At 41.7% G+C, this 25058-nt stretch overlaps 1 protein-coding gene across 6 annotated transcripts in view; it reads right to left on the bottom strand.

The window, feature by feature from the left end:
* Window positions 1-25058, bottom strand: part of BBS2 (Bardet-Biedl syndrome 2) — an 876805-nt gene that overhangs the window by 404784 nt on the left and 446963 nt on the right. For all 6 annotated transcript variants that reach the window (XM_033940623.1, XM_033940626.1, XM_033940622.1 and 3 more), the window contains one exon: window positions 6713-6852. In XM_033940623.1, the coding sequence (XP_033796514.1) occupies window positions 6713-6852 (140 nt within the window). The remainder of the gene's footprint in view (window positions 1-6712; window positions 6853-25058) is intronic.

The raw sequence follows: 25058 nt of genomic DNA, 5'->3' as shown, positions 1-25058 counted from the left end.
TGCTATAGGCCTCTCTGAAGAAGTGATTTTGCAAGCAGTTCACAGGTTGCCTACCTATCGTAAATATACTACTTTTTGGGAACAACATTATAAGCTTGTCTTCTGCTTGTATATTTCTCCTAAGAGGGCTTACTTCTCTGGGTTCTGGGAGTCAGCTGCTTGCCCGCGATGTCAGACACCCGAGGCAGGCCTGGGATACATGTTTTGGACTTGCCCAGATATTGCTTCTTTTTGGGATGCAATTTTTCCCCCTTAGTTTTATTTGGAGCTATCCCCCACTATTCCCCCCGTATCCAGGGGGCTGTTGCCTTTCTCAAGTAGACAGTTCTTCTTGCCTTGAAATGTATCCTACTTAAATGGCTTGGGCCAGGATGCCCCAGACTACTCTCTAAGGCAATGCTGGATGATTACTCTTCTGATGTGGGAACGCCGAAATGTGTTAGATTTTTCCTCTCTCCCAGGGCGCTCTTTTCAGCGTACTTGGGAACCTTTTTGGAATACCTGACACCTGCGGCATGTAGCCACTTGCTTAATTGTTAATGTTTTTCTATTGCAGTTTTCCATTTATGTATGCATTTGCCCCCTTTTATATTGTAATACAGTTTCTTCTAGGGCTTGTATTTGGAAGGAGGACCGGGGGTGGGGTGGGCGGGGAGAACTGTTGGGGGGGTTAGGTAGTTGGATGTTGTAGGATACTTCATATACCTTGAGCTTGTTTTGCTGCCTTATGTGCCTATTTTAGTTTTTTTATTGAGCTCAATAAAATATATTTGAATACAGGGCTACCTGTCCCGCCACTGAGAGGGGGAATGTGGTCCAAATTTGAAGCCACTGCAAGGTATCAGCCAATAAGGGGGAAATATTGCTTGCTTAAAGAGTAGTGACATCCTGAGGAATCCACACCCCCAAATATTTAATTGAGGTAGAAGCCCACATAAAGGGAAATTCACCCTCCCAGGAATGTTGTGCCGTAGACCGTCTAGCTAAGGCCATAGATTTCTGATAATTCAGTGACAATCCTGAATAAACCGGAATTCTTCCAGAGATTGTAAAAGACGAGTAATAGAGTGACGAGGACGAGTTAAAGTAAAAAGCAAATTGTCAGCAAAAGCTAGTACCTTTACCGTAAGTTCAGCAAAGTCTACCCCTACTATATTCCGATGTCTAGATACAGTTCTGAGAAAAGGTTCCAAGTAAAGCAAGAAAAGAAGAGGGGACAAGGGACAGCCCTTCCTAGTGCCCCCTTTCTATCGTGAATGTGTCAGTTATAACATCGTTAACCAGGAGACATGCCATTGGGGTCATATATAAAGTTCGTAGTGCCCAAGCGTACCAACCAGTCAGGCCCAAATAATCAAATACCTCAAATAAATATGTCTAATCCACCTGGTCAAAGGCTTGCGCGGCATCTACACTGAGTAACAGCATGAGTATGTCTTGAGATTGTGTGTGCGCCAATGCTAATATCGCCTTACAAACATCTTGTACCGCCTGTCTACCTCTTACAAAGCCCACCTGGTCAGAATCAATGAGTCACGGAAGGAGGTGAGAAAGCCGATCTGCTAATATTTTGGACAGAATTTTAATATCCACGTTTAAGAGTGAGATAGGTCGGTAGGACTCGGGGCAGTAGTCTCCCTCCCTGGTTTTAAAATCAAAATAATTAAAGCCTCATTGGCTCCCATAGGTAATTATCCACCATCAATAACCTGCAATTCTTAATGGTGATAGGGGTTCAGCCCTCTTATGGGTTATCTCTTACTTTAATGAACGTAACTTTAAAGTTCACTCGAAAGAGAAAACCTCACCACCTATTGTTCAAGCTTACAGCGTTCCCCAAGGCTCTATTCTTTCTCCTTTACTATTTAATATTTTCATTGCTCCTCTTCTCACCCTAGCTCAGTCCATTGGCTTTACCATTTTTGCATATGAAGACGACATTCAACTACTTCAAATATAAATGAAATACAAGAAATTAATACCAAACTGGACAAAATCAGTGATTGTCTCCACATAAATAAACTTTCCCTTAACATCAATAAATCCTGTGGTATACTCTTCCCAATCAGGAACAACGAAATAATAAAAGGAAAAATCTCCATTAAATCTTGCCCAGTAAAAATGGATTCAAAAATAAAACTGCTCGGAGTAATTATAGACAAAGATTTAACCTTTCATGACCAGATAAGCTCCGTCGTAAAAACCTGCTTCTATAAACTTCAGCTTATCCATTCTCTAATTTAAATTCTCGAAACTAATGCTATTATAACCCTTGTCCACCCAATGGTTATTTCTCAATGGTTAGGGTAGGAGCACTATCAGGTCCTGGACCTGAGGGGCCGCCGCGTGAGCGGACTGCCGGGCATGATGGACCTCCGGTCTGACCCGACAGAGGCAAGTCTTATGTTCTTATGTTCTCATTTAGATTACTGTAATTCTCTATATAATGGAATTCCCCAAAAAGAATTACGTCATCTGCAGCTCATTCAAAATACAGCAATTAAACTTATTCATAAGATAGGGAAATATGATCATGTTACTCCTCTTCTGAAAGAAGCCCACTGGCTACCCATTACACACCGTATCACTTATAAAACCTTAATGCTGGTCTTTAAAATCAAACTCTCGCATATTCCACCTTTTCTTGATAAACTCATCATCCCTCTCTACCCTTCTCAGACCCTTAGATCAGCATTTATTGACCGTCCCTTCCATCAAAGAATTCTACTACACTAGAAAAAGTAACTTCTCCGTAGTTGCTCCAACTTTATGGAACGTTAAGCCACCTCAACTCCGCCATGAAAATATTCTCGACAAATTCAAGACTAAACTAAATAAGTTCTTATTTCAAATCGCATACCACAGCCTTTAAATACTTCCTCTCCAACAGCTAGCAAAATTTATCATCAACCGCTTTTAAGAAGCGACCCCCATTCCTAATGTTATATCCCCCCTCCCTTTTCTTTTAACTTTGTTTTTTAATGATGTAATTATTGACCCCCCTTCCCCTTTTTACCCTCAAGTTCATGTTTGTTTTTGTAAATTGTCTTTTTAATGTTCACTCCTCCCCCACCTATAATTATTATTTTAACCTTTTATTTATTTATTTATTTATTTTTTAGTATTGTAAACCGGCTAGATACATGTTGATGGTCGGTATATTAAAAATAATAAAACTTGAAACATTCAGGGATTCAACATCCCAGTCCATCAATTTAGGGAGGCCAGAGTCTTCCAAATAATTTCGAATAAGAGGCCCGGCATATCATGAAAATGATCTCGGAAAATCTGTGCTATCTGATCAGTAGTGTTGTGTCCGCTCCATGCCATCTTTAAGGCCAAAACCAAATCGCTGTCCCCGCACCCGTTTGGTTAAATGGGCCAGCAATTCCCCCAAGCAATTCCCATAGCGGTGGTATTTAAACTTCTGGTAGAACAACATTTTGACAGTACGCTCATGTATGAGAATTGAGAGCCATCTCCAAGGAGATTAAGTGGTCCTTTGTGGCACAGGACGGCTGCAGGTTATACTGTCATTTGGCTTCCGCCAAATCTTACTCCAAGTGAACAATTCCCCTGGACAATCACCTATTTCTAACTATAATATAGGCAATTCAATCCCCCCATGAACCACTTTGGCAGTACTTCAAAACAATGCTGGGTCCTGATGATACTAACCATTAAACTCTAAAAATTCTTCCCATTTGGTAGTCAAATAAGTTTTAAAATGGTCATCCGAAAACAAGTAACTAGGAAAAAGCTAGCGTGCCGGGCCCCGCAGGCCAGAAACCACATTCACATCTACCCAAATCAACGCATGATCCTATATAACCAAGGGGCCAATGACTGCAGAATCAACATTAAGAAAGGAATGGCGATCCAAGATGGCCGCTGCATGTCTGCTACAGTGAGGACGCCGTCGAAAGTTTCCTCTAACTATGCCGAAAAGACGGGGAAGGAACGTTGGAGGAGCCTCCCGGCGACCCTTAACTCCAGTGGTTACTATTGATGATTTTCTCCGACGCCTACAACGGGAGCAAGAAGAGTCGGGTGCCAGCTCGCTGGGGACGCCGCCGGAGAGTAGCGCGGTGGTGAGATCCCCTGGGCTCGATGTCACTCTCAGCCCCGACGTCAGGACGCCACCCCTTCAACCGACGCCGCAAGCAGCTAGCTCTCCACGGGACCAGAATGCACCCGAGGAGGTAGCTTCTTCTTCGTTCCCAGAGGCTAGCATGGAGGGCTCGCCGAATACAACAACGCAGAGAGACATGCTTTCTCTGCAAGGACTTGCGACCGGGACAACAGAGGCTGGGGGAATACAAGACGCCGCTGAGGTAAAGCTAACTTCAGAACATTTAGATACTACACCATTACAGCTTTTTTCACCTACAAAACCCCCTAAAGTTACACTTGATGCATTATGGGACTTGGTAGTGAATTTGGGGAATTCTTTAAATCCTCAAATAAAAAGTTTGGACAAAGAATTAAAAGAACAAAAAGAAGAAATAAATGTCTTAAAGCAGGATATTTCTCAATTAAAAACAGAGTCACAAAATACAAGTAAGGAGCTAATGTCTTTAAAACAAAATCAAGATTTGCTGGTTAAAGATAATATAATACTCAGGAGGAAGTTGGAAGCTCAGGAGAATAATGGTCGAATTAACAATTTGAGACTTATAAATTTTCCAAAGATCTTGTCAACTTCTCCTAGAGAAATGGTGAAAAGGTATTTTTTGGAAATATTGGGAATTCCTGAAAGCTCCTTACCTCCTCTTACAAGAGTGTATTACCTTCCTGCCAAGCCCCAATCCAAAGAAGAAGGAAAAATTGAGGAACCCCGGGAGAGATCATTGGACATTTCCGCAATACTGGAACAATCGGATAGAGAATTGGCTGTTCCAGCCACTCTCTTGTTGTCTGTCGCTTTGGCTCCAGACAAGGATTGGATATTAAAACTTTTCTTTAAAAATAGGTCCAAAGACTTCCTGGGACATCATATTCAGATTTTCCCCGATGTCTCTAGAGAGACTCAAAAAAAGAAGGAAAGAATTTCTACTTCTAAAACCTGGAGTGACTTAAATAGGGGGTATTTTCTTTCTGAGATATCCATGTAAATGTGTGGTTAGATATTTATCATTGAAGTATATTTTTACAGAACCGTCTCAACTGATTAGTTTTCTCTCAGTGAAACGTCTTAAAAAAGGAATAACAGCGCCTATGGAAGGTTAGCTCCCCGCACTGTAGTAAGACATGGATTTTCTTTTAATTAATTTGATTTATATTTGCCCTACTCTTTAAATCTTGGATCCAATATATGGAGGACTAGTGTGTGATCAGCTAGATTATTATTACTATATTATCTATTTTTTATTTTCAAACTGAATTATGATTGTGGTATATCTTAATTTTGGAAATTTAGTTCAGTATGTTGTTTGATCTCACTTTACTGTACAAGATGTATATGCTTGGTAATATTGTAAAATTCTATAAATAAATAATAAAAAAAAAAAAAGAAAGGAATGGCTAGTAATAAGAATGTAATCTATTCTAAAGAGTTCCATGTGTACGCGACCTATGTGTATAGTCCCGTTCAGTAGTGTGCAGTAGATGCTAGGGATCCACCAAAACCAATGCTGCGCATAGATAGGGGATACCTCGTGTCTTTCCCAGGGGACAGCCCAGAAGAGGGGCGGTCACAGCTCGGATCTAATACCTGATTATAATCCCCTGCGAGAAACACCAGGTCAGCCACCTGCTCCAGCAACATAGCAGTAAGGCGTTCGAAGAAGGAATGATCGTACGCGTTAGGAGCATAAACGTTCAGGAGATAGAACGAGTATGTACCCACCGTCAGATAGAGCAGCAAATATCTTCCCTGCGGGTCACTTTCCATGACTCGAGCTGTGTGAAACAGTAGACTAAAACAGACTTAAACAGCTGGCTCCCCGAGGAATCCTGCTTAACTGTTCCACAAAGTGAATCAGTGTCATCTAGGGTGGAAACAGTGTCTGGTGACAAAAGAGGCATATTAGTGCCAACTAAGGCAGTCTAGGTCCACAGGAATCTGGACACTGGGGACTTGGGCAACGACCTCTACCAAAGAAAGCACTGACCTGAAAGCTTGCAACACATCTGCCAGCTGCGCTGTATGAACTGGGTCTGCGAGAGATATTTTTCGCATGAGCTGGATAAATTTACGTCAAAAAAAATAAGCAGAGCAGATCATAAACACTTCTGCATAGTTTGCTTTCAGAAAGAAAAAAACTGTAGGGGCCTCTGTGTTCCTCTGCTAAGTAAGAGGAGCAGAAAACAATGTATGTGGCTTTCTGTAAGACCCAGTTCGCAGGTACAGATTGAACACCTATGGTACAGACTCCAGTGTGGATATCACAGAAATATCTCCACAAGTTTACTTCAATAAAATATACAAAAATAAAAAATAAAGATATTGTTAAAAATGCCGTTAGTACTTTAAAGTGCTTAAAAAGTGCTTTGAAGTGCTTGTAAAGTGCTCAGTCACCAACCAAAAAGTGCAGAAATACCATCAAATGTACCAGCGCTGCTTGTAATGAGGGACCATCATTGCACTTAAATGTCCCTCCTTCTGCCCTCCATTTCATAATGAAAACAGATAAGATAATGTAATGTACGGTATAAAGTTCATGCGTTACTTATCCAGTGTAGATATAACAGAATAGCTTTTAACAAATACCTTTGTATTCTCCTCATAGTTCCGTAGCTCCAGCATCAGGTTTTGCTTCTTTTGACTAAGTTCACGAACAAGCTCCTGCTCCACACTAGTGTCCATCATATTTCCCTTCATCTCCTGGCTGGAAGGCAGATATCCTCGTACTATACACAAAAAAATAATACACAAACCATCATTTATAGCAGTGTATTCTCCAACGTGCCTCAAACTGCAGACATGGAATCAGATTCCTCTGAACCTATATACTGTAAATCTGAAGTTCCTAAGTTCAAAACCCACCAACACTGACCAATGCATTTCAAGAAGTTTTTCAAAGTTTGGGTAAATATAAAATATATCTCATATATAAAAAGAAATAAATTGAACCATCTGACTCATGCCTTCATTTTATTACTTCAATTTAATTGTTGTTGTGTGCTCAGAATTATTATCATAAATCATTAAGATAATGATGCAACTCATAGCTCCATCACTTCACACTATCTATAAAGAATTTTTGTAAATGTCCTTGTATTTATCTTGAACAAAAAAAAACTGCAGACAAGCGTACAAGATGCAGGCTATCTTTATTATATCAATTATTATTTATGGTTAATTTTACCACCTTTCTACAAACCAAGGGACCCAACATGGTCCGTGTTTCGGTTAACACACCTTCATCAGGGGTCCCCAGTTAGCAAGGTATCAAATTAGCTCAAATCGAGGAAAATATGAAATTTGTTCCAAAAACTAATAATCATATGAATAGAGAACAAATTGATATCAAGTAACACCGAAGGCATTACTTGATTGATTTTTCATGCCTTTACTGGGGTGATGTGTTCATCGGTCTTGGTAAACACAGATCCAATTTAAAATGCAGAAGGATGGAGGCACCTATTGTACAACATTGTTGTGAGAACAATCACATTTTTTCTGAACTTAAATGTATCATCATCGATGTTGAAAAAATGAATTATAAAGGTGGAGACAGAGACAAACTATTTACGCAACGTGAACAGAGATGGATTTACAGACTGAATTCTTTGGAACCTGTGCGACTTAGCAATAACATTGAATGGAAGATCTTTTGAATTTTTCATTTTTACAATATAAGCCATTTGATTTTGCTGGTTTTTTCTTTTCTCTTCTGGTTTTTTGTTTAATATGCCAATTTTGAGGGTTTTTTTGTAACCTTGGTGTGATTTTCAGTTTAGTTTTTTTTTTTGGAAAGTTTAAGTTAACACTATGGGCTCCTTTTACTAAGCTGCGATAGTGTTTTTAGCGCACGCAGAATTGTCACGCGCGCTAAACCCGTGTTACACAGCTAGAACTAAAACCAGCTCAATGCTGGCGTTAGTGTCTAACACACACAGCAATTTAGCATGCGCTAAGCGAGTGCTAAAACCGCTATCGCAGCTTAATAAAAGAAGCCCTATCTACTATAATAAAATGCTAAGCGCGCATGCGCACTCCTACCTGCGTGATCTGTAGGTCCATGGCCGTCAGGAGTGCGCATGTGCGCTTAGCTGTGCCAGTGGCCAACAGAGAAATTGAAAAGCGCAGGCCTCCCTGCTCTCCACCTCCTCAAGCCATCGAAACGGCAGTCCTCCATCCAGGAAATAAAGCCCTAACAGCCGAAGTTTATTTTTAAGTTAAAAGCCGCCGCCGCGGCTTCTCTCGCAAGCCGCACCTGCGTACGGAGAAGGCTTCCGATGCAGGCGGGGATCGTGAGAGCCACCACGGCACCTTTAAACTAAAAAATAAACTCCGGCAAGGGTTTAAGGGAGCCAGCCAGACCGCAGGAAGGGAAGGGGGGCGGCAAGGGACTAAGGGAGCAGGCAAGACCGTGGGAAGGGAAGAGGGGTAGGGGGAAATGCTGCTGCTGATGCACAGGGACGTGGAGGGGGAGGGAAATACTGCTGCTGCTGCTGCACAGAGAAGTGGAGGGAGAGGGAAATACTGCTGCACAGGGAAATGGAGGGGGAAGGAATGCTGCTGCGGTTGCTGCACAGGGAAGTGGGGGGAGGGAAATTCTGCAGCTGCACAGGGAAGAGGGGTGGGGGGAAATGCTGCTGCACAGGGAAATGGAGGGGGAGGGAATGCTGCTGTGGCTGCTGCACAAGGAAGTGGGGGGGAGAGAAATGCTGCTGCACAGGGGGCAGGGAGAGACAGATAGAAAGAAAGACAGACAGACAGTGGAAGGGAGGGAGAAAGAAAGAAAGAAAGATAGACAGCGGGAGGGAGACAGAAAGAAAGGAAGAAAGACACAGGGGCAGGGAGAGAGACAGAAAGACAGACAAAGGGGGCCAGGGAGAGAGACAGACAGAAAGAAAGACAGCGGGAGGGAGAGAGACAGAAAGAAAGACAGACATATGTTTTAGCACCCATTAATGTAGCGGGCTTAAACACTAGTATGCTTATAATCACTGAGTTCTTTTTAGCTTAGTTTAGTTAATGAGTGTTTATAACACAATTTGTCTCTACTGAAGTATTTGGATTTTCAGCACCTCTTTTCAGCAATGTGTCATACTTGACGTCATGCTCAGCTGCGATTGGTCTGTCTGTGAGCGTTCTATTTAAAAGCTGGCGCCATTTTGGCAGCGCTCCAGTGTTGCACAGGCAGTTTGGATGCTTGTTATTCTGTCTAAATAAAAGTTTCTTCATCTTACCATATGGGTTGTATTGATACTCAGTTATGTATCCGCTGTTCAGTGGAGGTAAATTCTTACTTTCATGGTCTTTGGAGTTGTGAGGGGATTCAGACCTTCTGGACGGAGATGGCCTCATTTTTACAGGGCTTGTTGCGGACCCCTGTGCCAGTCTCCGTGCAGTCTATGCTGTTTGCCCATTTTTCATTCTTGTATATGTACAATTCTTATGAAAAATTATTTCTTACTAAATGTTTTATTTTGGGGAAGAAATGTATCTTGTGTTGTTGGCTGTCACCTGAACCACCTTCATTCTGGTACTGGAGGAATCGCCTCCATGAACTTATGGGTTGGGAGGCCCGTTTGGCTCGTTCCTCTCGACGCCGGAGCAGAGACTTTGTTCACACTTGGACTCCATATTTGAACATTTTGACTCCTGAGAGTCGTAGCCGGGTCTTGAATAGACTCCACCTCTGAAACTGTGCTTCTAGGTGTCTCTGCTGTTCCCTGCTTACGAGTTTTTCTGTATCTGGGGGGGGATGGGGAGGGGTGGGTGGGGGGTAGGGGTTTCTTTGTCGGGGGGTGGGGGTATGGTGGGTCCGGGGAGGACATAAGAGTCCAGTCCTCCGCGGGTGTTTGATGAATATGCATACCATGGTTGTCTTTGCTGTTGTTTTACTGTTGCTTAATAAAATAGATTTGAATTAAAAAAGTTTCTTCATCAAAGTAAGTAAAAAGAAGCAAGCAAACTGTTTTTTAAATGCTAGAGTAGCAAATTATATAACACCAATCAATTATTTTTTTTTTTTTTAAAGGCTTGGGCGTTATATAGGCTGACTATGATGCTTGTCATTCTGTTTGAGAAAAAAGGCCATTCAAGCTAATTGTTTTTTAGAATGTTAGAGCAGTGATATCTAACTCTGAGTGCCATTTTAAATAAAGGAATAAGATCGGCTTTTGTTGTGAGCGTCTTGCCATCCAGACGCTATTCTTTGAGCTCTTAAATGCTAAACGTTTTAGATAGAGCCTCTTTAAGTTTTTAAAGAAACTAGTAAAGGACAAACTAAACTAAACTAAACCTTAAGTTTGTATACTGCATCATATCCACAGAAGTAGAGCTCGGCACGGTTTACAAGAATTAATATAGAAAGGAACTACAATGAAAAGTAGAAGGACTTAGAAAGAGAAGTTTAGAGGGACTTAGTATATCAAAGAGGGAGGGGTCATTGCATTTTAGAGAAAAGCCAAGTTTTCAAATGTTTTCAGAAGAGTTGGAGGGAGGTCAGGCTCCGAAGTTCCAGAGTTCGGTGATCCTGAAGAAGAGGGAAGGCCCTAATTTTCCTGCATGGGATATGCCTTTTAAAGAGGGGAAGGATAGTTTGAATTTTTGAGTGGATCTGGTGGTGTTGGGATTAGAGGAGTTCCAAGATAGTGGAAAAAGGGGAGGCAGGATGCCGTGTAGAGACTTGAAGGTTAGGCAGGCGCATTTGTAGTGAACCCTAAGGATTACTGGGAGCCAGTGAAGCTTAGACAGAAGCGGGGAGACTTGGTCAAATTTGCTTTTTGCGAAGATTAGTTTAGCCACGGTGTTCTGAATCCGCTGGAGTCTATGAAGGCTTTTCTTTGTTAGGCTTAAGTATATGGAGTTACAGTAATCCAGTCTGGAAAGAATGATGGATTGTACAAGGACGCAAAGTGTTGATGATGGAAGCAGGATCTCACTTTCCTTAACATGTGAAGATTGAAAAAGCATTTTTTTTTACTAAGGAATTAAGGTGGTCATTGAAGGACAGTGTGGAATCAATGATGATACCCAGAACTTTGCATGAGTGCTCAAGCTGCAATGTGGTGCCAGAGAATAGTGGGATGAGGGTGGGTAGCTGATCTAATTTTGGGCCGAGCCAAAGTAGTTTTGTTTTGGTCTTTAATATTATTAATATTTTTTGTTAAGTTTAATAACGAAGTAAATAGGCATCAGTAAATTGTTAGCTTTTATGACACCTTAGCGGGAGGTGCAATTTGATATCAGCATTCCCTTTGATATATTTTTTATGTAGCATTTTATTTTATGCTATTAGATACTAGCATTTTCTTCTATTTAACCTTTATGAAGGTTTCCTTACATTGATTTAATTAATTTAGACTTATACTTTGTGAGTTTCAATTAAGGTTAAGACTTCTAATTGTTATTTTATTAAAGGTTGCAATATGATCCATTCAGCTCACAATTATATTAGTTAATATTTTCTACATCTTAGGGTTTTTAAATTGAATCTAATATCTAATATTAAATAATATATTAATTAATTTTTATAAATATTCAATGAATTTGAATCTTTTATATCAAAAAGATGTTTGAAAGGATATTCATCCATATATTAATTAATTAGATTGGTAATGTCTGAGATTTTCACATTTTATATTACTTATCAAGTTTGATTTCTTTTAGATTGGTGCATGTGAAACGGTTGGGCAGCCATCGGGCATGAAAGATAAGTGCCTTCCTTTCATAGCACTTTATATTTATACTGTCATAGAGCCTGTGAAAAATGAAAAGTTAAAAATATAAAAAAAATTTGGCCATACGTCACTTTACCAAGACCAATGATGAACACATCACCCCAGTAAGGGGAAGAAAAATCAATCAAGTAGTGTTTTGGGTGTTTGAGGTCTGGTAATTCAATATTACTTGACATCAATTTGTTCCCTATTCATATAATAATAAGGTATCAAATTAAACCACAAACAAAAATAAACATAAGCCTGTGTAGTCCGAAAATAAGCGCTGACCAGGGGTGTATTTTTCTTAACAATCTTGCTGGTGCAGTCAACCACAATGTGATGTAGATGTTAATAATCTCTTTAGATCATCAACAACCACCATCTCAAGTTGATTATTGTGTGTCAAAGAAATCCAGCCTTCCACAATAGAGATATGTGTTTCATCATCAGATTTCTTCAGGAGCAACTTAAACAAAGGAGAGAGATAATACTTGCTGTTGGTTTTTTTTTCTATTGTTGTTTCCCATGTTTATGCATCTCTGCATGCATTCGGTATCTAAGTATTGTATACTTTATTAAAATTTTCAACTAAAAAAATAAATAAAATCAATCAGGAAGACTGTACTGGTATTCATTGGAAGCAAGGCCAGTAGGAAGATAATTTAAGAAAGAAGAACAAGATTTTTGAATTTTCTTCAAGTGTCCCATTTTCACCTAAGGAGTTAAGAACTTTTTGACTCAGATACTGAAAATACTATCAGAAGTTTTTCCCACTTAACTTGCAATTTAGCTTTGGTTTGTGAGATCCACAAGTTTGATTAGTTTTATGCTTATATTAGTACTTGTTTTGTATATGAGGTCTTCCCCAGAGTATGTGTGACCCCTGAGGCAGACGTATTGTATGCCGAAACATAGTGCCATGTCGGGTCTGAACTTTTGTGGACTTCACACAATAAACGGATATACTTATTAATTTTCCTGGCTATACATTGGAGGTCCATTGTCCATCCCACTTCTTATTAGTTTGTCACAGGACGGTCTTAACATCATGGATATTCTGGAGTAATCTTTGGAGAATGCAGAATGTGCTACCACTACTACTACTTATTTGTATAGTGCTACTAGACGTATGCAGCACTATACATAGTACATGCAAGTACTTTCTCTGTCCTTCTTATCCTTCTTGTTTCATTTGTTTTTTTGAATCCGACAAGAATCATATCCTAAGACTTTATTTTCAACATCGTACATAACTGTTTCTTGGAAAAAAATTTGTGGCGTTTTCCTGAAATTTGCAAGGAAACCCAGGAATGGCATTGCAGACCATGGACCTGTGAATGAGGACCACTCAAAATAGAACCTTTCTTTTTAAAAGATTTCCAGTGAAGTACTTAACCCCTCCCCCCTTTTACGAAGCCGAATTTCTAAGAATGTCGGAGCTAATACTAAGGGCTACTTTTACTAAGGTGCGCTAGGGTTTTTAGCGTACGCAGATTAGCGCGCGCTAATCCCAAGCTATGCAGCTAGAACTAACGCCAGCTCAATGCTGGTGTTAGCATGTAGCGCATGCTATTCCACACATTAAATACTAACAGCTTAGTAAAAGGAGCCCTAAGTTTTCAAGTTTCCAAGTTTTATTAAAAATTTGATTAAACGCTTATATAATTTCTAAGCTATTTATATTAAAAATACAGTATTAAAATAGTAATTTACAAAGAAAACATATAAACACCATTAAACGTCTTAGACTTATTCAGAACACCGCCATCCGCCTCATCTATGGCCTCAAAAAGTCTGACCATGTTAGCCCCTTCTACAGAAAACTTCATTGACTTCCAATTGAAGCAAGGGTCATCTTCAAATTCGCCTGCCTCTGCTTTAAAACCTTGACTGGATCATCCCCGATATACCTGTCATGTCACTTTGTGTTCCCAGGCTGTAACCGAACACGCAATGCCCACCTGTTTGCCTTCCCCTCGCCAAAGGGATATATTTACAAAAGATTCCTGGACAAAACCCTCTCTTTTCAAGCTGGCAAATGGAATGATTGCCTTACCACCCTCATCTCTCTTGCCCCATCCTACCTATCCTTCAGAAAATCTCTCAAAGCTTACCTCTTTGATAAATTTCTCTAACCCCATCCTTCCTTCCTTTCCTCTCCTTCCTCACCTATATACCTCTTCTTCCCCGGATCTTACTATCCTCATCCTGCACTCCCTTGTAACTGTATATATTCCTTTCTCTCCTCTCTTCATCCTTCCAAAGTATTTTAGATCAATGTAGTCTTGTTAGAATGTTTATTTCTTATTTTTCCTCTATCTTTATTTTTCACTTCTTTGTTATTCTCCAGGTACTTTAGTTAGATTGTGAGCCTTCGAGACAGTAAGGGAATTTCTAAGTACCTATCTTACTTTTTAATTTTAATTGTTACTGTTACTGGTTACTTTACCCTAGTTAATCAGACTCTGCATCTTCGCTGTAAATGTACAGTCTCTTCTCCTGTAAACCGCTCTGAACTGTTTTATGGTATTGCGGTATACAAAAATAAAGTTGTTATTATTATTATTATTATAAACAATACTAATATTGATACTGACTTACAAGAAACAAAAGGAAAGAACTACAATTTTTAAAGCAAAGAAACATTCAAGGTAAACACTTTAAGGGGGGGAGGGTTTTTTAGCCTTATAAGGCTAGTTTCTGGTATTTGAAGAGTCTATCTAACTATCCCTGTTATTAAATAATTTCAACCGTTTCTGAACTTAATGCTAAAAAGCATCATTAAATAGAAATGTTTTAAGAGCAGTTTTAAATGTATTTAATTGTCTTTCTTCTCTTATGAAAGATGGAAGTCGATTCCAAATTTGTGGGGCTGTTATAGAGAAAATCTCAGTTCTTCTCATATTTATGATTTTCAACGATGGAATTGTCAAAAGATTTTGTTCCGCTAATCTAAGTGTTCGTGAAGGAGCATAGGGCAATAGCAGTCTGTCAAGGAAGATAGGTTGTTGTGTTTGCCGGATTTTAAATGTCATGGCTGAGAATAAAAAAGCCTAATGCAGCTTTGTAAAAGGTAGGGGTGGGGGTAAATTTGGTGATTTCGGTAAATTTTGTAAAACCAAATTAATTGTCTGCATTTTTGGATAATAACTTTCTTGTTTATATCAATGTAACTTTATGATATTTCCAAGTTAGCAGATTAAGACCTGCATTTGTTTTCCTGCTAAGCAGTATTATTTTCCTTATGTTGTATTGCTCCCTAATTATTCCTTCCATTTTCTCTGCACCCCCCCCCCTTCTTTATTAGTGGGCTAAAACAGTATTTATTATTTTTTCCTTGGATTGTGTTGTCCTGTAAGTTTTTAGTACTGTTATTTTCTGACAAAGTATACTGGTCAGTATATATTAACAATTTTCATAAACAAAAAGAAATATCTAGATGGAATGCTGTCCTGAGGACTTTTTGGGTGCTGGCTTTTACAATGTAATAAAGTATTCAGATCAGTGTCCTTTCTATTAAAATATGTAATAAAAGATTGGAACTCATATTGAATATGAGTATTTAACAATTGAACTAAGTCATATCCAATAGAAGAACTGAAAGTTAAGTTTATAGAATTAAAGCTTTCAAAATGTATTTATATTTACATATAAGGTCTGACAATTAAGTTCACGAATTTGCCTTCGTGTGCTTACATTAGCAGCATTGTACAAACAACTCGGTAAGGTTTCATAACCTTGGTATATCAGTGTCTCACAGCTGTGTTCACGTCGATGTGTGGTGGTGTTTTGCTGAGTGGCATTCATTGTTGCTGCGTGTTTTTGTGTACCATCGCAAGAATGTTGGAGCTTGAATTACAGAGACAAACAAACATTAAATTTCTTGTTAAACTTGGCAAGAGTGGAAGTGAAATCAAGGACATGTTAGGCCAAGTTTGTGGGGATAATGACATGAAGAAAAAGCTTATCCAGGGACAGCAGGCAGATATTCTCTGTACAAGTGCACTGGCACTTTAAGAACTTTAAAAAGTTCGCAACTGACCACACCACGAGTGACACACATGCACGAGTGCCTTCCCGCCTGATATAGGTAGAACCAAGAAAAGCTACTGAAGCTGCCATAGCTCAAACTTTATGGGTTGTGACCTGACTTCTTCAATTACAGCCCAGCCTGAGCATAACAGAATGAGATGCAAGCACCCAACCAATTAGAAATCGTACTCTTGGAAACAGGATGCCGCAACTTATTAGGATCAAAAAAGACAAAAAGCTGGGGAGATGATCCATATGAGTTAGTCCTTTGCAAATAGTAGACCAATGCTCGTTTGCAGTCCAGAGTATGAAGAGCCATTTCCTCAGGATTAGAATGAGGCTTGGGAAAAAATACTGGAAGAACAATGGATTGATTGAAATGAAACTCAGTGACAACCTTGGGTAAGAACTTTGGATGATTCACCACCTTGTCATGGTGGAACACTGTAAATGGTGGATCCACCACTAAAGCTTGAAGTTCACTCACTCTGTGAGCAGAAGATAGAGAAATGAGGAAAGCCACTTTCCAAGTAAGATATTTGAGATGAGCCGAAGACATTGGTATGAATGGAGGCTTCACCAGTCTAGCAAGTACCACATTAAAATCTCAAACTACTGGAGGCAGCTTAAGAGGTGGTTTGACACTGAAAAGTCCTTTCATGAATTTGGAAACTACAGGATGAGCAGCAAAAGGTTTTCCATCCACTGGTTGATGAAAAGCAGCAATTGCACTGAGATGGTCTCCAGTGGCGTACCTAGGGTATGTGGCACCCGGGGCCCATCATTTTTTGACACCCCCCCCATCTATATGAAAAATATGATTTTTAGTAACAATCCACATATTGCACAAGAGTGTACCTAGGAAAAGGCAGCATCTTAAACAGTGAGCACTAGAACACCAACACATACATTGTAAAACTAAACAAGCCAGATCCCGAACAGTTAATTGATCCTGTAGTCAATGCCAACTGAAAACAGAGATACACCCTTGCCCAATATGGAATAATCACAAACTAAAAATAGAAATATGTAGACAAAAGTTAAACTGAACCGCCAAGAAACCAGCCCCTAGATACAATGCAACACCACAAAAACAGTAACACATGTCCTCTAATACAGTGCAAAATATAAAGACAGTAGATGTAAATTTGAAAAAACTGATACATAACAATCACCACTTTACAAATTAACAAATAAAAATAAAACAAATGAGAAATAAAAAAATACCATTTTATTGGACTAATCCCCGTAAGCTCGGTCCCCATCCCCGCAAACCACTTGATTCCATCCACACAAGCCTTGAATTGTTTATATTAAAGTATAAAAAGAAACAATATTCTGTACAATTGTCAATTTATAAATCAGCGTCTTCTCCCCACTCTCTCTTCCCCATTTCCCTTCAGCGTCCTCAGCCCACTCTCTCTTCACTTTCCTTCAGCGCACGCACATAAAAACAAGCAAGTAATTTATATCATTTTCATTCTATTCATTCATAGAAATTAAAGTCTAAATAATGCCAGTCACATAACAAAACATGATTTTACAAAAATAATTCCCTGCACAGTCAAGCCTGCAAGGATTACTACATGTCTTTCAGCAGCTCCCCTCCTTCCCTCCCCCTTACCTTTGTGGCCAAGTCAAAATGATCTACCAACAATAAAATTTTAAAAACACAAAGCACGCTCTACGCAGAGAAAATGTTAATTATCATTTATATTCCGCGGGTTTTCAAAGAGGTCAAGGCAAATGACTTTATGCAATGTCACCTCAGTAACAACTATACAAAAATAGACAAATATTCCCCCTCCCTTTTTACTAAAACGCGATAGCGGTTTTTAGCACAGGGAGCTGCGCTGAATGCCCCACGCTGCTCTCAACACTCATAGGCTCCCTGCGCTAAAAAACACTATTGCGATTTAGTAAAAAGGGGCCATAGTGCAAAATATAGACAGCATATATAAATTCTCAAAGCAGACACATTTTGATAATAAAATCATTTTTCCTACCTTTGGTAATTTCATCAGTCTCTGGTTGCACTTTATTCTTCTGACTGTGCATCCAATATTTCTTCCCTTCTTTCAGCCTCCTGTATGCTTCCTCTCCTCCAAACCTCATTCTCTCCCCAAACTTTTTCTTTGTTTCACCCTGCCCCTTCTTTCTTTTTCTCTCTCTCCATAACCCCTTTCTTTCTGTATGTCTGGTTTTCTCTCTCTCTCCGTGCCCCATTTCTTTCTTTGTTTCACCTTGCCCCCTTCTTTCTTTCTCTCTCCATACCCTCTTTCGTTCTATATGTCTGTCTTTCTCTCTCTCTATGTGCCCCATTTTTCTTTGTTTCACCCTGCCCCCTTTCTTTCTTTCTGGCTCCCTGTCCCCCCCTTTCTTTCTTTCTCCCTGCCCTCCCCTATGCCACCACCATTGGGAAAATGCTGCCAACGCCACTGGGGAATAGGCTGCCACTGCCGCCATCGGGAACAGGCCGCACCGAGTTCGCCCTGCTTCTCTTCCCCGCGGGGCCGACCAACTCTCGCCACCCGACGTCAATTCTAACGTCAGAGAGGACATTCTAGGCCAGCCAGGCAGCGATTGGCTGGCCCAGAACGTCCTCTCCGACGTCAGAATTGACGCGGGTGGCGAGAGTTGGTCGGCCCCACAAGGAAAAGCAGGGAGAACTCGGCGCCGGCCTGTTCCCGATGGCGGCGGTGGCACTCAAGTGGCTAAAGAGCCGCAGTTTGCCGGCCTAGGGAGAACACTGGAGAGTGGCCAGCTATGCACCCCCTTGGGACGTAAACCCGGGGTGGGGCGGGGCGGACCGCCCCCACCTTGGTATGCCACTATCTGTACCTCACTCCCTCCCTATGACCAAAAATTCTCCTTTCTTCTATTCCCCGTGTACACAACCATCTCTTTCCCTCCCTTCCTCTCTCCCAAGTCCATGCCTTCAGTGTCCAAAAACACATTCCCTCCCCCACCTCAGCATCTCTTTCCCTCTCTTCCTCTCTCCCAAGTCCATGCCTTCTGTGTCCAAAAACCCATTCCCTCCCCACCTCAGCATCTCTTTCCCTCCCTTCTTCTCTCCCAAGTCCATACCTTCTGTGTCCAAAAACCCATTCCATCCCCCACCTCAGCATCTCTTTCCCTCCCTTCCTCTCTCCCAAGTTCATGCCTTGTGTCCAAAACGCACTCCCTCCCCCCTTTTGTGTTCCACGTTTGCCTCCCAGCCCATCTTTGCAACTTTCTCAGCAAAACGAAGCTCGAGCCGTGAGGCTTGTCTTCTGTTTCCTGCCTGCCCTGCCGCGCACAAATAGCCAACCGGAAGTATTCTCCGACGTCAGCGCTGACGTCGGAGGGCAGGCTTTGCTTAAACCCTCCCTCCGACGTCAGCGCTGACATCGGGGAAGACTTCCGATCGGCTATATGTGAGCGGCAGGGCAGGTAGGAACAGAAGACGAGTCTCGCAGCTCGAGATGTATTTAACTCCGCGGGTCCCCTGTCCAGCTCTCTCCTGTGCACCCCCTTGGGGCGTGCACTTGGGGCGGACCGCCCCCCCCTACCCCCCCTAGGTACGCCACTGATGGACTCTAATGTAAGTGACAAATGCAGGAGGTAATCCAAAACTGAAGAAACAGAGGTGGATTTTGGATTCTGGTGGTGAAGTAAGCACCAGGCAGAAAAACGGGTCAATTTTTGAGTATAACACTGTCGTGTGGCCGGTTTTCTGGAAGCATCCAAGATGTTTCTGAAAGGCTGAAAAAATTGTAGGTCAGCTGAACTCAGGCCGAGAGATACCAAGCTGTCAGGTGCAAAGACAGCAGGTTGGGGTATAGAAAAGAAAAGTGACTCTGTGTAAGAAGAGATAGAAAAATTGACAGAGGTATTGACTCTTTGATACAGAGTTGAAGTAGAAGGGAGACCCATGGTTGCTGGACCACTGAGGAGCTATCAGAATCATAGTGGCAGATTCCTGTTTGAGCTTGACAAGCGTTTTGAGAACAAGAGGAATGTGTGGAAATGCATAGAGGAACTTGTGCGTCCAATCCAGGAGAAAAGTGTCCCTTCTAGGTGATGAGGAGAATATAGTCTGGAGCAAAAACGGGGCAGCTTGTGATTGTGGGGAGACACAAACAGGTCTACTTGAGTAGTTCCCCACTGAGAGAAGATGGGATGGAAAGCTTCTGAGTTTAGCATCCATTCATGATGTTGAAGAATGCAGCTTAGTTTGTCTGCCAAAAAGTTCTGTTCCCCCTGAATGTAAACAGCTTTGAGGAAGATGTAGTGAGGAATCACCCAATTCCAAATCTTTTGAGCTTCTTGACAGAGAGAACCAGTCCTTCCTTGCTTGTTTATATAGTACATGGCCACCCGATTGTCCGTATGGCAAGGAGAACTTGAACTTATAGAAGATGCTGAAAAGTTTCCGTTTCAGTTTATTTAAAATTTGATAAAAACGGGGGGCGAGGCTGAGCCCGAGCGAGATGGCGGCTTGATTCTCGTGCTCCCGCGCTGCTTCTCACACCTACACAAGCAGGCTGCTTAAATCAAATTTTGAAGCGCAGCTACAGTTGCCGTAACCATAACATCCTCGGTTTTCACTTCTCTCGGTCTGCTAATTTCGCCGGATGTCCGATAAAAAAGTCGGGAAGCGGCACAAGCCTGAGCCACTTTCCCTGTCGAAAACGCCGCTCCCTTCTCCGCTGGTGACTCGAGCTGCAAAATTTTAGCTGAATTGAGAGAGCTAAAAGAATTAGCAACGGATACCAAGGCATGCACAGATGAAATTAATGAAAAAATAACGAGCCTGTCTGCAGACTTTACACAGTTCCAAGCACGTGTAAACACACTGGAAACCAAAATGGAGGCTAGCACACTGCAGGTGAATGATCTCAGGAAGCAGGCCACCCGCATTGCTACATTGGAGAGAGACCTGGAAGATAGTAACGACCGGTCTAGAAGATGTAACATCCGTATCCTGGGGCTTCCAGAGAATGGCCGAGATGGTGAGCTCATTAAATACCTAGAGGCTTTAATTCCTCAGCTCCTTGATCTTACTTTCCACCGGGAATTTGAAATTGAGCGAGCCCACAGGGTACCCTCCTCTTCAGCCGGAGACCGTCGTCCCAGACCGGTTGTACTCAAGCTACTTAGATACCAACACGTTTTGGAGATCATGCAGCGGGCAAAGATCAGAGCTCCAATCAAGCATGAGGGATCCACCATCTTATTTGTTCCTGACCTGAGTAAAACTACTGCACGCCGACGCAAGCTGCTTCTCTCCTATAGACCACAGTTGAAATCTCTAAATGCAAGATTTGGCTTACTTTACCCGGCTCGCATGAGAGTAACACTGAATAATACAACCAAGGACTTCATTAACCCGGAAGAGCTGGCTTCATTTATTGAACTGAATTCACCTACCCCAATCAATCAGGTTTGAATGTCTGACAATATGGTTTATCACATGTTGCTGTATTAGATGATGTTATTCTGTTTGCACTACACATTACAGCCTTTTACTATATTATATGAGATTAATGTGATGCTATTAGCTCTTGCCAGCGCAATGTTATGCTGTTAACAACTGTTTGTATGTTGAATTCTGACACTAATGAGGGCACGTTGGGATCTCTCTGCCATTATGGCTCCCTCAGCTACACTCACATGGTTATTACATAGCAGTGACTGTTTTGTCACTCTTCTCAGTTCAGGGTGCTTTTTACTGGTTTTGGTTTATTATTTTTTTATGAGTCATATACTGATGTGGTTCCTTTCTCACTCCTGGTCTCACAGAATAAGCTTGTTTTGCTGGTCGCTTTTTACATCTGCTTATCATTGTCTCATGCTCATATGTCTTTTTCATAATTGCAATGTCTCTTAAAATTAAAAAGGGTCTTAATAACAAAATTAAGTTGAAAAAAGTTTTAACATACCTTGATAATCTTAAACCTGATGTAATAATGTTACAGGAGTCCCACCTAGATGCTTTTGCTTCAGCCAAGGTTTCTCTCCCATGGGCCTTGCCCCCATATTATTCTCCGGCCATTGATAGAAAGGGTGGAGTTATTACTTTGATTCGGAGATCCAGTAATATTTCCATCATTTCCTCCTCAAATGATCTCAATGGTCGCTGGGTCAAAGTCACAATTAATAGCGCAGGTGAGATATATTGTTTATTCAATTTGTATGGTCCGAATCTGGATAAACCAGATTTTTTCCATTCTGTGTATGAATCTCTTCTGGATGAATCCACGGCCAATCTGGTTGTCACTGGAGACTACAATCTGGTTTTGAATCCTAGTATAGATAGAAAATCAAACTGCACATATAAGAAAACCAAAGCTTGGTTCGCCTTACAGGATCTCATAACTGATGTTCACCTTTTGGATATATGGAGACACCTACATGCTGACACAGAGGCCTTCACCTTCTTCTCTCCCCCCCATTCCTCGTACTCGAGGATTGATTTTTTTCTTGTGAGCGAATCTTTGTGTTCTTCCATCACGGATGCATCCATTCTACCAATCACTATTTCAGATCATGCGGCCATTACAATTCAATTAAAAGGCAATGTTTCTTCTCAGAAAACTCGGCAATGGCGTTTCAACAATGCTCTCTTACAAGATGAACAGTTTTATGAGTTGATAAGGTCTAAAACACAAGAATATTTCCAGCTTAATACTCCTGCACAAACTTCCTGGTCTTGCTGTTGGGATGCTTATAAAGCTTTCATCCGAGGTATCATAATAACCTATTCTGCCCATAAAAGTAAAAAATTGAAAGAAGATCAACAAAAACTGGAAGACGAAATTAGAAGCCTAGAATCTCAACACCAACAAACACCTTGGGACATAGACCTCCTGCTAAGATTGAACAGAACACGCTTCCGCTACAACTCAATCTTAAGTAATAAAGCCTCACATGCGATATTTCAACAATCTGCATCTTACTTTGCTGAGAATAATAAATGTGGCCATTTATTGGCTAATTTTCTTAAACGACGTGAGGCAAAATCTAACATTGCCTCCATCAAAATGGAATCAGGAGTTGAAGTCACCAGACCTAAGGCCATCTCCCAAGCATTTATGACATTCTACAAATCACTATACACTGCTGAATCAAGTAGCCCACAACTGATTTCCGAGTTCCTGGCAAATATTTCTCACACCACCTTGGATGAGATTGATAATGAACAGCTCAATGAGAGGATCTCACCGTCTGAAATATCCCTGGTCATTCAATCAATGGCTCTTAAGAAATCACCCGGACCAGATGGCCTGACAGTCGAGTTTTATAAGGCATTTTCTTGAAACGGGATTGTTGAAATATCGAATGTGAGGCTTTATTACTTAAGATTGAGTTGTAGCGGAAGCGTGTTCTGTTCAATCTTTTATTAACACCCAAGTCTCTCTCAAGTCCGCTGTCTCCCAGCAGTGCCCCCCCCCCCCCATTTTGTAGTTGAACAACGGGTTCTTATTTCCTATATGCATGACCTTGCATTTCTCAACGTTAAAGCGCATTTGCCATTTGTTTGCCCAGTCTTCCAGCTTGTCCAGGTCCCTTTGCAGGTCCTCACACTCCTCCCTGGTCCTAACTCTTCCGCAGAGTTTGGTATCGTCCGCAAATTTTATAACCTCGCATTTTGCCTCCGTTTCCAGGTCATTGATAAATATGTTGAAGAGTAGCGGCCCTAGCACCGATCCCTGCGGCACACCGCTCGTGACTCCCCGCCAGTCTGAATATTGGCCCTTCACTCCGACCCTCTGCAGTCTACCTGACAGCCAGTGCTTGATCCATCTGTGTACATCCCCGCTCACCCCGTGGTTCCACAGCTTCTTAAGCAGCCTTTCATGTGGCACCTTATCAAAAGCCTTTTGAAAATCGAGGTAAATGATGTCCATGGGTTCCCCTTTGTCCACCTGACTGCTTATTCCCTCAAAGAAGTACAGTAGGTTCGTAAGGCATGACCTTCCCTTACAGAATCCGTGCTGGCTTGTTCGCAGTAAGTCATTTTTCTCGATGTGTTCGCAAATGTTGTCCTTGATCATCGCTTCCACCATCTTCCCTATAACTGAAGTCAGGCTCACCGGCCTGTAGTTCCCGGGGTCACCCCTCGATCCCTTCTTAAAGATAGGTGTGACATTCGCCAGTTTCCAGTCCTCTGGCACCTCTCCTGTTCTCAGGGATAGGTTGCAAACATGCTGGATTGTGCCCGCTATTTCCTGTCTTAGTTCCTTTAGAACCCTTGGGTGAATCCCGTCCGGTCCCGGTGATTTGCCGCTTTTTAGCCTGTCTATCTGTTTGAGGACATCCTCCTGACTTACCTCTATATGCTCCAATTTTTCAGCCTGTTCCCCCCCTCATGAGCTCCTTTGAGTCCGGTATATTGGATGTGTCTTCGCACGTGAAGACCGACGAGAAGAACGTGTTCAACCTCTCAGCTACCTCTTTGTCCTCCTTAATCACTCCTTTCCTACCCCCATCATCCAACGGCCCCACCTCCTCTCTCGCTGGTTGCTTCCCCTTTACGTAACTGAAGAATGACTTGAAGTTTTTCGCCTCCCTGGCCAGCCCCTCCTCGTATTCTCTTTTTGCTTTTCTAACCTCTCGGTGACATTCCTTTTGGCAATTCCTGTGCTTCTGGTGATTTTCCTCCGTTGGGTCCTTTTTCCATCTCCGGAAGGACACTTTCTTGTCACTTATTGCCCTCTTTACTTCAGTTGTCATCCAAACCGGGCTTTTTGACCGCTTGTTCTTACAGCCTTTCCTGAAACTGGGGATGTACAGGTTTTGTGCTTCCTGCAGGGTGTCCCTGAATAGGGTCCAGGCGCTTCCTACAGTCTCCATCCTAAAGCTGTTCTTGAGCTTCCTCCCCACCATTTCCCTCATGGCAACATAGTTCCCTTTCCTGAAGTTAAGCGCAGTCGATGCGGTCCTCCTCACTATGGGTGTCCCTCTTTCTAATGTGAATCTGATTGCGTTGTGATCACTGTTGCCTAGTGGTCCTCCCACTTCTACCCCTCTTGCAGGCCCCCCTAATCCGTTAAGGATGAGGTCAAGAGTAGTTCCCCCTCGCATCGGTTCCTTGACTAGTTGTTCCATGAAGCAGTCCTTCACAGCTTCTACGAATTCCGTTTCCCTGGTGCAGTTGGAGTGACCCGTACTCCAGTCTATCCCCGGGTAGTTGAAGTCCC

Source organism: Geotrypetes seraphini, chromosome 4 (genome assembly GCF_902459505.1).
Source record: "Geotrypetes seraphini chromosome 4, aGeoSer1.1, whole genome shotgun sequence".
Lineage (NCBI taxonomy): Eukaryota > Metazoa > Chordata > Amphibia > Gymnophiona > Dermophiidae > Geotrypetes > Geotrypetes seraphini.
Note: the sequence above shows the minus strand (reverse complement) of the source record. Positions and strands in the feature narration are given on the sequence as shown.